Below are 16,437 nucleotides of genomic sequence, written 5' to 3' on the forward strand. Positions count from 1 at the left end.
CGATGTACTCCGTCTTTGATATGATTTAAATTGTCATTATAATTCGCTTCCGATAGTGAAGAAAGTGACACAGAGGTTATAGAAAACGAAAAAAATTTCGATTGACAAATTAGTTGGTATTCTCGACACAGCAATTATAGGACTTGAACAGCGGAACTTTGTAACTGAACTAGAAATTATGTCTGTTTATAGAATTAAAGAGAAAGTATTATCACATAAAACGAAGCAACTTACATTGAAAGAAATGTTTAATAAAGTAAACAAATAAATATTAAGCTTTTTTTTTTTTTTTTTGTAAATTTTGATACCCTTTAGATCATAATTGTTCTTTATTTCATAAATTACAATTTCATATTTTTAATTTTATAATTTCTCCATGCCATCTTACCAGATTTAAACTGATGATCTACGATCTGGAAAAAACCTTAATCCGAAATCGCAGAAGTCTCGACGAGTCCGGATTAAAGACTTTTGACTGTATAAGCAACATCAATGTTCTCAAAATTAGCCAGCATAGCCTTTGTTTTCAAGATTACTGTAGAAGAGACAGCTAGTTCTCGTTCTCGGATAACACATTATTTGACCAATTGGTTATCTAAGTCAACCAAATATAGTCCTGGTTACAATCTACCACTTCAGATCTGCGAAAATATGTGTCCATACAATTTCAAACATGGTAAAAATAATTTATCAAACACATCAAGAAATTTACTCTCTTATTACTACTTTCATCTTATCTAAAAAATAAGGATTTCCAACTACATTTAGATCACAGTCACCCCTATTCTCTTAACAAACAAGGCAAATAATAATAAAAGACTAAAAGAAATTAATATTACCTGAATTGCTGTTGATTTGCTGTACACAACATCTTCATCAAGACCAACAGCAGCAACCAGAGCATCCATTTTACCAAAACCATTGTCACTACTTTCGGCATTCTAGAAGATAATGTTTTTTAGAAAAAGGTATTAATTCCATACTTCATTTAAATAAAAAAATATATTTTTATTCACTACAAAAGTACATTATGATGGTTCTGAAGAAGTGATTAGCTTTCTGCCAGCAGAAAAAAAAAAATTACTTACTTTAATTTCTAACATTCATTATTTTATTACCTATTTTTAAAAAATTATTAATTTTTAATAAACTGTAATATGTAAATTGGCATTTACATCCTTTCATGGCAACCATTTTTTATATTTAAAAAGAAGAGAGAGAGAAAAGGGGAAAAAAGCTATCACCACGGTGATTTAGCATCAATAGAGGAAGAGAGAAGTTAAACACACAATTAAGTCCCATTCACAAGTGGCAAAACCCGATTTTTTCAACATGTCTCATTCACGTGACGAATAAGCATTAACTGCCTCTCGGAAGTGGAGATAGAATTTGGTAGAATGCCCCAACCTTTCTATAGCAGAACAAATATAGAGATTTCCCATACTGCACTGCGCAATTCACTTAATTTTAATAAAAAACATAGCTGACGTACAACTAACTACTCCCTTTACTGTCAGCGAAACAATCGTGTTGATAGAGATCTAAAGATGCGATAGCATCCAAAATAAGTTAGGGTGGAAACATACGAGATACGGAAATTTATAGATAATACAGAAAAGGTTAACTGATGTTGGGTATTCGAGAAATACCGTTCAAATTTAAACTACAGTTAAGGCATTCATTCAGATGCGAATGTCAGCTTCAACATGACAAATTAAGGATACCTGGAGTTGGTGGTAAAATTATTTCAGGCTTGATGAGCACATGGACAAAATGACCTTTAAACAGCACATAGTCAGGTGTAAGTAGAAAAAGTGTAACTCTTATGGTGATTTCCGATATGTTTTTACTACCAACCCTCGAATTCCTTATCACAGATTATGTTCTTACTGCATTAATATAAATATTAACAAGACAGTGTACAATAAAAAGCTTTATTTCGGAACTTCGCGCACACTGCCCGACAGCCGGCCTGTTTCGCTCTGCTCGCTACTTACTCGTAAGAAACTTCTCCTCTAGTTGCCACACTTATCGGAGGGCGCAAGGCGCGCTCCTTATCGCCATCACCACAGAGTTTCCCCCCAGTTCCTTTAATGGCTATTCAAAGGAACAACATAGATTATGAAATTATCTCAGAGGATCTGTACTGTCGGGTATTTTTTACATGATTACAAAATTAGAATATAAAATTAGAAAAGATCAAAATGCAATTCAATATATAACAAGGTATTGACACATATAATAAACATGAAATAACAAGAAATATGTTAAGATATGAATTTTAAAAAAATGTTTTAAATTGTTATGTAAGAAGCAAGTTTCTTTGGGAAGTGAACATGTCTTCCCGATCTGGTGACAGTTTGTGTCTTGGAGAGTTTGTTTGCAGATTTATTCTGCTGAACTGTCTTTAAGTCTTTATTTGTTTTCAGTTCAGGCAAATTAGAGTCCGAAAGCAAATAGGCTGGTTTCACACGGTCTATAGACACAGTAGATTTCAGACCGTTAATATCAATTGTGAAAGTTTTGTCCGTTCTAGAAAGGACTTTGTGCGGACCTGTATATGGTTGGCACAGAGGTGGCTTTACTCGATCGACATGTAAGTATACATGCGTACACGACTTTAAGGTAGCACTTACGTAACATTTTTCTTGGCAATGTGCAGATGTTGCTATTGGATTCAATTGTTGCATTCTATGCCAAAGATTCGTGATAAATTGTGTGTCATACGGAGATATCTTTGATGACGTTATCATATCACTAGGCAGCTTGAGAGTTGTGCCGTACACCAGTTCAGCACAAGATGACTGTAAATCTTCCTTTACGGCTGTCCGAATACCAAGCATAACAACTGGTAGTGTTTCAGTCCAGTTATTGGTCTCGTGAGACTTGAGAGAAGATTTTAAATGTCGATGAAATCGTTCAACAATGTCGTTGGACATTGGATGATAGGCTGTTGTTGTGATTCTGTTCGTACCCAAAATGCGCGTAAATTCTGCAAAAAGTGCGGATCTCATTTGAGAACCTTGGTTTATTGTTATGATCGATGGGCAGCCAAAACGAGATATCCAACAGTTGAAGTTGGCTCTGCAAATGGTTTCCGTTTTCATATCCGGGATAGGAATGGCTTCAGGCCATCTGGAGAATCTATCTATAACAGTCAAAAGGTACACGTTGCCTTCTGATGGAGGTAGCGGTCCGACGATATCCATACGGATTTCTGAAAAACGTGCATCAGGAAGAGAGAATGTGCCCAGGTGCTTTTACATAGTATGCCTAGTAATTTTCGATTTTTGGCAAGATTCACAGAATTTCACCCAATTTTTGATATGACGTTTCATATCGGGCCATACATAACGAGAACAAATAAGCTTCATAGTAGCTGCAATTCCTGAATGTGACAGATTATGCAGATGATTAAAGATAAGTCTGCGAAAGGAATTCGGAACAAACGGACGAGGAATGTCCATTGATATGTCACAAAGAATATTACCATCAGAATATTGGCACGGTTTAAATTCCAGTTTCAAAGATGATGTGTTGTTTTTGAGAAGGTCTTGTATCTCTGGATCATGCCGGTGAGCTTCCGAAAATTTTTTAAAATCCAAAAATGGAGATTTTGTTATGGAATCAATTTCGATTCTCGAAAGAGGGTCAGCAACGACGTTTTTTGAACCTTGCACATGCCTAATATCAGTAGAGCACTGAGAAATAAAATCTAAATGGTGCAATTGTCGAGATGAACATTTATGAGGGTTCTGTTTAAAAGCGTATATTAACGGTTTTTGATCCGTATAAATTATAAAATTTCTGCCCTCTAACATGTGTCGGAATTTATTAATTGCAGAATAAATTGAAAATAATTCCCTATCGTACGCGGACCATTTCTGTTAACTTTTATTGAGTTTCATAGAGAAAAATGCTATAGGTTGTTGAGACAACTGTATAAGTGTGCCGCCTACTGCGACGTCTGAGGCATCTACCCAGATGCTTAGCTGGGCTCCGGGAATAGGGTGTCTCAAAAGGGTAGCCTGAGCAATGGCATTTTTGGCAGCAATAAAGGCTTGTTCAGCATTCTCGTTCCAATTTAATTGTAGGGATGAATCCTGAACACGAGAACGAGGTTTCTTTTTATTAATATAGCCTTCTAACAATTTTATTAAAGGAGAAAGAATATGTGCTGCTTTAGGTATGAAACATCTGTAAAAGTTAAACATGCCTAAAAATCGGCGAAGCTGAGTGAGAATAGTAGGTTGAGGAAAATCTAAAATACATTTGACTTTGTCAGGAAGAGGTTCAATTCCGTTTTCACTAAGGTGAAAACCTAAGAAATCAATAGACGTTTGACCAAAGGTGCATTTTGAAACATTTATGCAAAGTCCATATTCCTGAAGTTTGGAAAATAAAGCTTTCAAATGCCTGCAGTGTTCCTCAGAATCTTTAGAGGCTATGAGCAAGTCATCGACGAAAGCATAAACACCTTCTAAATCCCGCGTGACTTCATCTATAAAACATTGAAAAGTCGCGGATGCATTGCATAAGCCGAATTACATATGGGTACTTTCAAATAAAACGAATGGTGTGCATATGGCGGTTTTGTGGATGTCGGCTGAGTTAATTGGCATTTGATGGTATGCCTTAATCAGGTCAACATGACTAAAAATTTTAGTACCATGCAATGCAGCAGTAAAATCGGCTAAGCATGGAATAGGGTATTTGTCTTTTATTGTTTGAGCGTTCAATGCTCGATAATTTCCTACAGGTCTCCATTCCAGACTTCCCTTTTTTGGAACCATGTGAAGTGGGGATGCATAATTGCTGCTCGAAGGTCTCAAATGCCCCAATTGCATCATAGTTTGAAATTCTTGTTTTGCTATTTTTAAGCGATCTGGAGCTAACTGACGAGGTTTTGCAACCACAGGTGGACCTTTAGTTATGATATAATGAACGGTGTTATGTTTAACAGGTTGGTTAGGATCTGGTAATCTAGTAACTGAAGGAAATTCTTTTAAAATTTTGTGATATGATGTATCACTAAATACAGTTTTTACTGAATAAATGCTTGCCTTTTTCACGCAACCGACGGTATTAAAATGCGTTTTTAAATCTTTGAGACATTTGTTTCTGAGATCAGGCACCAATTCAAAGAAATGGAGAAAATCTGCTCCAAGAATGGGTGTACTAACATTTGCTATAAGAAAAGTCCATGTAAACTGTCGCCTTAATTTGAAATCCAAAGAAAGTGTTTTTTTACCATAAACATGAATAGTAGAAGAATTAGCAGCGAAAAGTGTTTGTTGGGACGAATTCCGTTTTTGAGAATTATTTGCTAGAAGTAAGGACACGTCGAAGCCGGTATCAACCAAGAATGAAAGGTTTGTTCTATGGTCACGAACGAACAGGTGACGTGAAACTTGAGGCAAAGAATAAGTCGCCTCAATTCTTTGCTGGTTTCGTTTCCCTGCCATGAACAAGGTTTTGTACATTTGTCATCTCTACACTTTTTCCCAAAACGTCTATGATACCAGCAAACAGAATAATCTCTCCTTTTGGAATTGCTTCTTTCCTTATTGCGATCTCCGCAATTTGGCGAGCGACCACGAGAAAGAGAAATGCGATCAATACGTTTGTTTAATTTTTCTATTTGTTTAAATAATTTATTTTCAAGAGACTGATAGACTGTGTGAGAGAAACGGCACAAGTCCCTGGGATTGGATTTACTTCTAAAATTCTGTCGGCAATTTCTGCAGCTTTATCTACAACTAAATTGGAAACCGCTGCCAAAATAGACTGAACAGTCGAAGGCAAACGTTGAAGGAATAATTCTAACATTAAGTTATCAGGAACATTTAAAGATTCTGCTCGACGTTTCATATTTCTAAGCAAATCGGAAGGTTTTCGAGAACCTAATTCCTCTCCAGATAATAATTGCCGAATTTCTTGCTGAGAAGATTCTCCTGAACGATTTATTAACTCAGTTTTAAGCTTTGCATATGGATCAATAGGGTCTGGTTTCATAAGTAAATCCCGTACTAGTGATGCGATATCTGGAGGAAGATGAGAAACTACATAATTATATTTAGTAATGGATTCTGTGATAGGTTTGGGGGTGGCAAGAGCAAAAGTACTTTCACACATAATAAACCATAAAGATGGGTCTGATCGGTTATAAACCGGAATTTGGACGGCATGAACATCAGACATTGTGCAAGGTTTTTAAGCCAAAATAAAAGCAAAAATTTAACTAAAGAAAATTAAATTAAATGATAAGTAGAAAACAGAATTATAAAATGATCTATAATTACTACTCATCTGTGATCCGGAGGATGAAAATCGATGTAATCCATTACTTCTGGTTTGGAGATCTTGAGTGATGGCTTGTAGTCAAAACCGAAAGTGCTTGAGAACTGTTCATACGGCTTGATTTAACACAGTCCGGGTTACCATTATGGTGATTTCCGATATGTTTTTACCACCAATCCTCGAATTCCTTATCACAGATTATGTTCTTACTGCATTAATATAAATATTAACAAGACATAGTGCACAATAAAAATTAAGCTTTATTTCGGAACTTCGCGCACACTGCCCGACAGCCGGCCTGTTTCGCTCAGCTCGCTACTCGTAAGAAACTTCTTCTCTAGGGTTGCCACACTTATCGGAGGGCGCAAGGTGCGCTCCTTATCGCCATCACCACACTCTTTCTTGAACCATGATGATAATATTCTATAGTGACAATAAACAGTGTCAAAAAAGATGTACAGTGTCTTCCAAAAGTGTTTGCGCACTTTGAGAATTTGCAGGAAAAGCGCTGTAACCTGGGATTGAATTCGAAAATAAAGCCCAAAATTTTTTTTTCATTTTGAATAAAACTTAACTTTTTAATTTTTAATACTGATTTTTTTTTTTAATTGAAAATGTAAGGAGGCATAGATAAAACTCATCACAAAAGAGATCATTCACTGAAACATTTTCCCAAAATTTCATACATAAAACTATCATCTACTTTTTTTATTATTATTACTTTAGCATTCTGGCGACGTTTAAAAAATTGTTTGGCTTTATTTTTTGCTTGCTTACTTCACTATATTTTATTTAATTTTATTTAATGTTTAAAAACGGCTCATAGCCGTAACGAAACAACGAACAGCATTCAACAGCAAAGAGGTTGTGTGGAAACGAGGACTCTATGTGACTTAATGTGATCACAGATTTATAATTAAAAAAATCTGTAAAACATCCATGTTTCAGTATTGTAATAATTTCTATAGAATTTACTATTTTTTTTTTACTTCAATTTCACATAAAACTGTTTTTTGAGTACTCAGACAAGCTGGATTACATAGGCACTCTGCTCGAAAAAATTTTTTTTGAAGTGCAAAAAATATAAAGCTTAGGCTATTCTCAAAATCAATGATAAATAAGCCTGAAGCATATTGGAATCATGTCTTACAGATGAAAGCAAACTTAACATTTTTAGTTCCAATGAGTGTATCGAGGGGGAAAAAAAAAAAAAAAAAAAAGAGGAGCTTAATCCCAAGACCTTGGTTGGAACAATAAAGCATGGTGGTGAGGGGTGTTCTTCCGCGAGGGTGCAAATCAGCATCAGGATTAAATAGTTCAGTATTTATTGATGGTACGATAAATCATGCTCTTTATTTAAATACATTAAAAGATAATTTTAAATTATCCACCCAAAATTTGGGTACTCGAAACAACTTTATTTTTTATCAGGATAATGATCCTAAACAAACAGCTCTCAAGGTTTGCCTTTTGGGTGTCTATAATTGTCCACAAGTTCTGAAACACCACCTCAGTCACTAGATTTAAATCCAACAGAAGACATTTGGAGAGAATTAGAGGTCAGAGTACAAAGACACAACATTATAACAAAAACGAGCTAAAAACACTAATGATAGAAGAATGATGGTCCTTAAAAAATGGTTCAGGTTACAATGCACATATGCATCACTTGTCCCCTAAACTCATTCTCCAGTGATGCATGGATGGGACAATGAATGGGAGAGACGTTAATAGAAAATGCATCTATGGGATGCACATACAGAAAGTTAATGTAAGCCTACTTTTGCTGCTAGCTGCCTGATACATTCTTGCTCTTATTTATCTGTGTGTTTGATCCATAGGCTGTATGAAGCAAATTGTAAGTGGAAGGAAAAAACACAACACTGATTCTTAGGTATAAATTCTGCACAAATTTTGGGTGCTCTAGTACACTGTCTAAATTTTTTAACACTGTAAGTTGTATATTTTTATCTTTACAATATTGTTTAACTGGGGATACTCAGATAACCGGCAGTTCGCGAGGTTCCGGAAATCAAGTTCACCAATTTGGGTGATAGGCACCAAGCAGTTGGAGCATTTAGGTTGCTAGCCCAGATGTTAAAAGATAGGGAAAAGGAAAGGGGTGTTTTCTTTTTATATGATTGATACTTTGCGTTGGGTATCGTGACTTTGCAATCTTTGTGCTAATGACCACATGACTTTGTCAATAGTTTGAATTTGCTGTTTAATTAGTTTTTAAATAAATTAATTATACTTGTAATTAGAATAAGATAATTTTATTTTTATACAAGAAAATTACAAAATATGCTCCTTTTCTGTACTTACGGCTCACCTCATCCCATGTGTATAATAAAATTTTTAATTGTAATAAATAAATTAATTACACTTGTAATCAGAATAAAATTACTTTTATAGAATAAAATATGCTTTTTCTTATTGCTCGTATTTCCAAAAATAAATTAATTGTACTTCTAATACGAATATATATACATTTTTAATTTATGGAAGTCATTTGTTTAATCTAACCAAATGCCTTCTTTCTAAATATGTCTATGTATATATACGATTAGAATTATTTAGAATATCAAAAGCATTCCCGGACTATTTGCTTAAGGAGAGGGAAGTATATTAGCATTGGCTTGACTCCGAGACAAACTACCAGTGAGCAAGTTGTACCCTTCAGCGGCTGAAAGATACCCAATATCACAAAAGCAGTTTTTCAACAGCAAAGGATTTTGTGGCTTAAAAGTTGGGTATATCGGTAAAAAATCTAAACCATTATGCAATAGAATTTTTTCAAAGAAAAGGCATCATTATTAAGAAAATTATGTTTGAACAACCAACGAGATGAAATTATGCTTTAGCGATAACTCGGAAGCAAAATAGCGATGCAGAAATCCATTCAGTAATGTTTAGCCTTTTTTTATATAAATTATAATAATGATCTGAAATAGTTATTTACTTTTATACTTCCATTCAGTTATGTTAATTTTTTATATAAATTATAATAATAAAAAAGTATTATATGAAATGGTACAACTCTGATATACGCCCTAATTTCACCAAATGTGGCGATATGTGTTCTGCGCTGGTTTTTGGCGCCATTGCGTGTTGTATGGCTACCCTGTTGACATTGAAAAATCTTTCACTGGAGTTCGTTGGTTCGCGTCATGCTTTGCGTCTGAGAAGCTAGGGGGGAAAGATAAAATAGTGGAAGTTGTTGAATTGAAGTTGAAGTTCGGCAAAAGGAAATATCGTCGTGGCCATCCTGTTGAGAGGCAGTGGGTATTTGGAGGTGTGGAAAAAGGGTCTGGGAGATTATTTTTAGTGGCTGTGCATGATAGAAGTAGGGATTTGTGATTATTTGTTATTTTATTTATTTGTGAATCACAGTATGAATTTTCTGGATAGTGTGTCTGGCTGTCATATAAATACGATAGTGATTACGTGATGGCATGTTAAAGGCGGTATGAAATTGGTATTTCTGCTGTTCGAAAAAGCATTAATTCATGGTAAGTGCAACTTATTTTATTCTTGTTCTTATTTTGTAGAATGTCATGTTCATTGTCTTTTTAGTATGAATTTTTGTATTTATTGTCGTTTTTTTTAATTGTTTGAAATTCATTTTAGTTATTTTGCTGATTAGTGATGATACTTTTTAATATTCAAAGGTATTTTATTTTCAAAAATCTTAATTGGATTCAATATTTTATAACATTAATTTTGCAGTTGAAATAAGTGGGTTAAAATTTGTCCCACCACACACCTGAATTTCCACTCAATAGATGGCAGCACTCACGATTATTTTTCTTTTCTTTTTTGCATCTACTTTTTTCATGATACACCTGAATTTCCACACAATAGATGACAGCACTCACGATTATTTTTCTTTTCTTTTTTGCATCTACTTTTTTCGTGATTGTGCACGCTTTTACATCTGTTGTATGCTCTGATGTGCTAAAATGTCTAGAAAAAAATTAACAACTCAGGAAGCCTTAAATCTTTTTGGCGAATTGCCATCCGATTGCGACTCAAATGCTTCAGATATCAGTTCTGATTCAGGTGAAATTGAAATCCAGGAGAGAATAACTGAGGTTGAAGTTATTGCTAAAGAAGAAAGGGAAGTAGTTATAATTTGTTTCGCTTTTTAAAGACACAGACCCATCTATGCATGTGGCTGCCATGTGACACTGTAAATATGAATCGGAAGTATCTACCCACAAATTTATGTCAAGAGAATATATAGACTTTTCAGTTAGCAATGATTCAATTTATTGCATAAAATGGAAGGATAAAAGATCCGTTTCTATCCTGTCTTGCTTTTAAAAGGCAACTGAAATGAAAGAAATTGATAGAAAAGAATGAGATGGAAAGACAAAAAAATTACTGTGCCCAAACAGCATTATTTCATACAATAAGAACATGGAATATGTCGACTGATTGATCAACTGAAAGGACTATGTGAAATAGACCGCAAAAGCAAGAAATGGTGGCACATGATTTTTTTTTACTTTTTAGATGCGAGTATAGTAAACGCATTTATTCTATTTAAGTTTGTTCGCGAACCCGATCATGACGTAAACACAATGAAAGATTTTCTTCTCTCAGTTATAGAAGGTCTAATGGCACTTGCAGGCAAGAAAGAGCTGAAAAGAAAACTGAAATCCCCAGTCCAAATAAAAACCCGTTCGTACAACCAGAAAAGAAACTAAAAAATGTAAGTCACACGCCAAAGAGAACGAGCATGAAAAGATGTGCATATTGCAGCACATCAAAAGAACGACGACGAACATTTTGGATGTGTGAAACATGTGAAGTGCCTCTATGTTTACAAAAGAATGAAACAAAATGTTTTTCAAAGTTTCATGAAAAATGACTTTTTTTTCAATTATAATCATACATAAATGTTTTTTAATCAAGTGCCAATTTTAATATTTTATTTAGTATCATATGTACGTGTATCAAATTTTAATTTTAAAATAATATTCAAAAAAATATTTTCTTTTGTTCCTAAAATTTAAAAATATTAAATATATATATGCAGAATGATGCAAAATTTTACAAGTCATGCATATATGCAATAAGTATAAAATGCATTTTAGTGTGTTTATTATGGATATTTTAGAATGCACGCTTTATTTTGTTTAATTCCACATATGATTTTTTTTTCCTGCTGTGCACCAATATGCTATAAGACATGTGCTAGTTGCATGGTGGGACAAACGGTATCCCACCTTCCCACGTAAAAAATAAAAGCACAGAATTTTTTTCAAGCCTTAAAAAGGCACTTAAGTAAGCCCATCTGACTTATTGTAAGGCATTTTTTTAAAGATTAAAATATATTTTAACAATGCGTGTCGCAAAGGGTTAAACAGGATGCTGTGTACATGGTATTCTTTGAAATTTATTGTTGTTACGTTAATTTATTAAAGCGAAGTGTGCGTAGTTCGTAGATTCGTTTGTTGCCTAGACTGTGCCATTCGCAGATGCTTTTTTAAGTTAAAACATATCGACATGGAATCTTGTCAAATAATTTTGGTTAGAAGCTTTATGGTTTTGATATCTAAATTTTTTGTTTTTGTTTCGGATTTTTAGCTTAAATTGTGTGCTCAAAACGTGGTTTTTGCATTTGCGAAAACCGTGTTTTTGGAGACATTTTAGGCTTTAAGTTCAAAATGTAGACAAAAAAAATTTACATAGCAATATGGCAGCGTGGAGTTTCTCGCCAAAAATCAGAGTAGTTTCTATGAAATTAACCTTTTATATAAATTAAAACAATAATCTTTAAATAGTTATTTACTATTGTACTTCCTTTCTTGCATTAGGGTTGCCGCAATTATTTTTGACAGCACTGACATCAGCAATAGTTTGGCGATTTTTTACGGTCCTTAAAAGGGAATACAGTAGAATTGCAGAAATCCGCAAAGCTTGGGACCAGAGGTTGTGCGGATTTTAGGATTTTGCGGATTTCAGGACAGAAAAGATAAATCATAATATTCAGACTAAAAATGCAAAATAAATAAGACACATTAGATCCATTTAATTAAATTATTATTTACATTATTGCAATAACTTATATGCATTAAATTATTATTACATACATACACTGATTATATTATTCTTTGTATTACATATACACAGCATGGAGGTTTGCCGATTTCGCCTCATGCAAAGATTTCCAGTTTCGGATTCTGATGTTAAAATCACTGTTGCTGTAAAATTTCAACAGCTTTTCTATATTTTTCCGTATATCATACACAATCGTATCGCAATTCTGTACGATTCTGCTATAAACCAAGGAGTAGCACCTGTCTCCATCTTTTGCAGCATTTGCACTTTTTGCATTACCGTCAATGCAACGTGTTTACGTTTTTCAACGTTGCAAGCAGTAACATCATAAATGTGTTTCTAATCTGTAACTGTATTAAAAAGGGCTGAAATTTAAAATATTCTTAATTTATCCACAAAACATCCGAATAAAAAAAAAAAGGTAGCACTAAATAATCTCGTGAAATAACAAAGCTCAGAAAATACAACAACGTGAATCGTGAACTTGAAAGAAGAATTGAGTGAATCGTCTGCTTTCTTACCTCGATGCAGATTAGAGGAGAAAAAAACTTCTATCATGATGTTAATAATTTGGTATTTCCGTTATGACTCATTATTATTTGGTAATTATGACATCATTACTCGGTAAGTATTTTTTCTTCGATATTTCGTACTCAAATGTTGCGGTTTCCGGAACCTATAAACTGAATGCTTATATTTTGAGAGGCAACGCAGATTTCAGGTCGGCGGATTTTCGGTATTTGACTGTAGTACCTTATTTTTTAAACTTTCACCTTTAACCGTGTGATATATATATATCGTGATCATTACTGCATTTATATAAAGAACATGTTAAACATATATAACCATTATTACAGATAACTGTTCAAATTAATGGTAAGAATTAAAAAAGTATGAAAGTTAATAATGCTGGAGTTATATATATATATATATCAATCATAATATAAAATACTGAAATGAAAAAGTATGTAGATTTACTTAATCACAACAATAAGTAATCGTTTACAATTTGTTCTATGTGTATACTTTACCATCTGAATGCAAACGCTACACTTCGCCTTACACGATTTTCGCCCAGCAGAGCTTTTCTCCTGATATTGGGCTAAGGAGGGAATTTTTGTAAAGCGCCTTCCCTCTTGGCGTCAAAAAATTCCTCCCGAGGATATGATGATTTCTCGCAATTCAAGACGGTGGAAAAAATTATGCCATGTGCCGCTTATCTGAGTTTTCCCGTTTAACTGCAAGTACAAAATGAAAAAATAACTCCTTTAAATATTAATGCTGTAACTAGCTCAACAATTTTCGGGTTTAGAAAATGCTGCCGCCATTATGTTTTAAATTTTAAACAACTACGCATCATTAATATGCTCATTAACAGTTATTGCCAATATGATCACATGGACTATTTCTCGATGGAGGTTGGGCCTAAAGCTTGAGAACTCTGATAATGCACTACTTTTATAAAGGAAAGTGGGAGCAACTGCAAAGCAAACAATTTTGGCAATAAAGACAGAAATCTTTAAAAAATCGAATTTTTAAAAATCTGCTGAATGAAGAATTGAGCAAAAGTCAAAGGCTGCCTGTATTCATAAAATTAAAAAATATTAATTCAAAACAAGCAGAGATATACTTGTGCAAAAAAGCAAGGTTATAAATGCAAACCAGGGGTTTTCAACCGGTGGTACGCAAGAGAAAAATAGGCGTATGCAAAGAAGCAAAGTATTTTTAAATATTAAATTTAAAACTTAAAACCCCCAACATAATGACTGAATTTTTTCTCCGACACTCGTAAATTTATGTGATCTGAGCTTTGTTAAAGAGTGGTGGTGTAGTAGTACTTTGTAGTGGTGGTGCTAAAGGTTTTCCATTTTTTTTAGATGGTACACATTAGTCAAAAGGTTAAAAACTGCTGATTTAAACTATTAGTAATAAGCTATACACTTTACATGCATTTCCATGCAAAAAATTGAGAATTCCTTCAAATTAATTTTCCACATTACCTGTTACATTATAACAAATTGTATAAATACTAAAAAACTTTTATGCAAAAATATTGCAGAAAGTGCAGAATCGCCCACTTACGAATTGCACATACTCGGTATCCATGTGCACATCGACCTATTTTCACTTAAACAAAATCCCACAATTACACAAAAATGGCATTGTGTACTCCCTTTATCCATGTACAGATCAATCTATTTTTCACTTCAAAAGGTCAAAGAAAATTGACAAAAATCGAATTCTTACTCTTGTAAAAAGCGCCAAACAAATACGGGGGCGATTCTGCACTTTAGGCAATTATTTATATTAATGTTCCATTTATAGTCTCACATAGTATATTTGTAACTTTCACTCTTATTCGAAGGGAGGGGACTGCCAGGACAGATCGCCGTTCTTATGTACGAGAAGTGAAAGGTTATCGGCAAGATTTCTTCAAATAATTTAGGTAATTCAATAGACGATAAGCGTCTAATTTTAAAGTCACCACTTTAGGGGCGACTCTGAGAGTTAATGGCCAATTTTTGACAAAAATTACTTTTGAGATTCTGTAAAAAATTAATACAATAAACTCAGTCGTTTCTTTTCTACACCTAATATACTATATGCAATCACATATAAACGCTTTTAATGTAAAAAAAAAAAAAAAATGAAATTCAGCTTTACACGAAGAAAAGAGTATCATAATGTATCAAAACATAAGTATGATATAAGAAGATATCGTTAAACATCAGTTCTATAAATAAAAAAAAAGTTTTAAATGTGCAAGTCATTAACAGAATGTAATTCTTAAAAGAAAATTATAACGAAAACATAAGATCGGCACCTGTTAAAAAAATGATCGCTAGTTAAAAATTGAAGAAATGTTTGTTTACACTTTCAAAACCAAGATTCCTTTTTTCTTCCAAAAAAAAAAAAAAAAAGGCATGAACGACAGCAAATACAGAAAGTAAATATACTTTTAGAGTGATTACTTTTTTACCCCTATTTGTAATTACATGATAAGCCAATGTCAGCACGTGAAATTTATATTAAAACTTTAAAAATGAATCATTAAATTATGAATTACGAACAAACATTCATTTAAATGATTTCAAACAAAACTAAAATACTTCCTTACCTTCCAAGCTGAATATAACTTTCGCATTCGCCGATAGAAAGCATCTTTATCAACTCTCAAATTCGCCATTATACATTTACTCTACAGAAATGGCGTCGCTTACATACTCCGTCATTAACGTTTCGGACAAATGGCGGGAGAAGCAAATTTGAATGCTGCCACTTTAAATATTTTTTATAGTAATTATAAAAGTAAAGTGAGTGCTTTGAAATGTATGTAAAGAATGCAAAATGATTAAAAGGTAATACAGCGCTCGGCTGTTCCATCGTTTTGATTAAAAATATATTTGAATTTAAATTTGAATATGCAAAGCATACGAGGGCTACCTGCATAAAGAAATGAATGCGGGAATTACCGGCTCATATTCATATTAGACATGGGGATTTCATTAAATACAGACTTGATCTTTGCTTTCCTCCTGCACGAAATTTCGCCATAGATTGCGCCAAAAGATTTCATTTTCCCGCCAGTTTCGTATTACGTTAGAAGCGTGGTTAATATTTGAAATTACGAGCAAGTAAACCGTATTTTTGGATTTGCAAAGCTATAAATTATAATAAATTGGCTGATATTCATCTAAATGAAAGGAATATGGAATTTGAAAACAGACTATCTGGAAAATCTTGCAGTGGTATTTCAAGATTATCTCAAAATATATTCACAGATCGTATTTTTCTCACAGATCTTATTTTATTCTCGAGTGTCAAGATGTAGAAATATCTTTTTACTCGACTTCTGATAAGAATCTGGGAGAAGGAGAAAGAGTAGTGTGAAAGGAGGTGTGGGAGGCGGAAAAAGAGAGTCAGGTCCGCGTTAGCGGCGGCGAAGAAGGGGGTAAGTTCAGTGTCGTTATAAGATGTAGCCGCGGGTGGCAGACCGCAGAGTCAGTTAAGACAGGACTTAGAAGAGAAGGGCTAACTCATAGAGCTTTTCCCCCTGAAGCAGAAAGT

The 16,437-nt window shown here is 33.7% G+C and overlaps 1 protein-coding gene across 1 annotated transcript in view; it reads right to left on the reverse strand.

The window, feature by feature from the left end:
• dre4 (SPT16 homolog, facilitates chromatin remodeling subunit dre4) overlaps positions 1-15,643 on the reverse strand; it is a 122,529-nt gene extending 106,886 nt beyond the window's left edge. The window contains exons 1-2 of the mRNA XM_085825766.1: positions 15,488-15,643; positions 840-941 (exon numbers count right to left, since the gene is read on the reverse strand). Coding sequence (XP_085681892.1) covers positions 840-941; positions 15,488-15,556 — 171 coding nt within the window. The 5' untranslated portion in view covers positions 15,557-15,643. The remainder of the gene's footprint in view (positions 1-839; positions 942-15,487) is intronic.
• Positions 15,644-16,437: the final 794 nt, after the last annotated feature.

The sequence above is a fragment of the Stegodyphus dumicola genome, chromosome 10, assembly GCF_044657685.1.
Source record: "Stegodyphus dumicola isolate Sdum_Otavi_A_Nest chromosome 10, ASM4465768v1".
In the NCBI taxonomy this organism is placed as follows: domain Eukaryota; kingdom Metazoa; phylum Arthropoda; class Arachnida; order Araneae; family Eresidae; genus Stegodyphus; species Stegodyphus dumicola.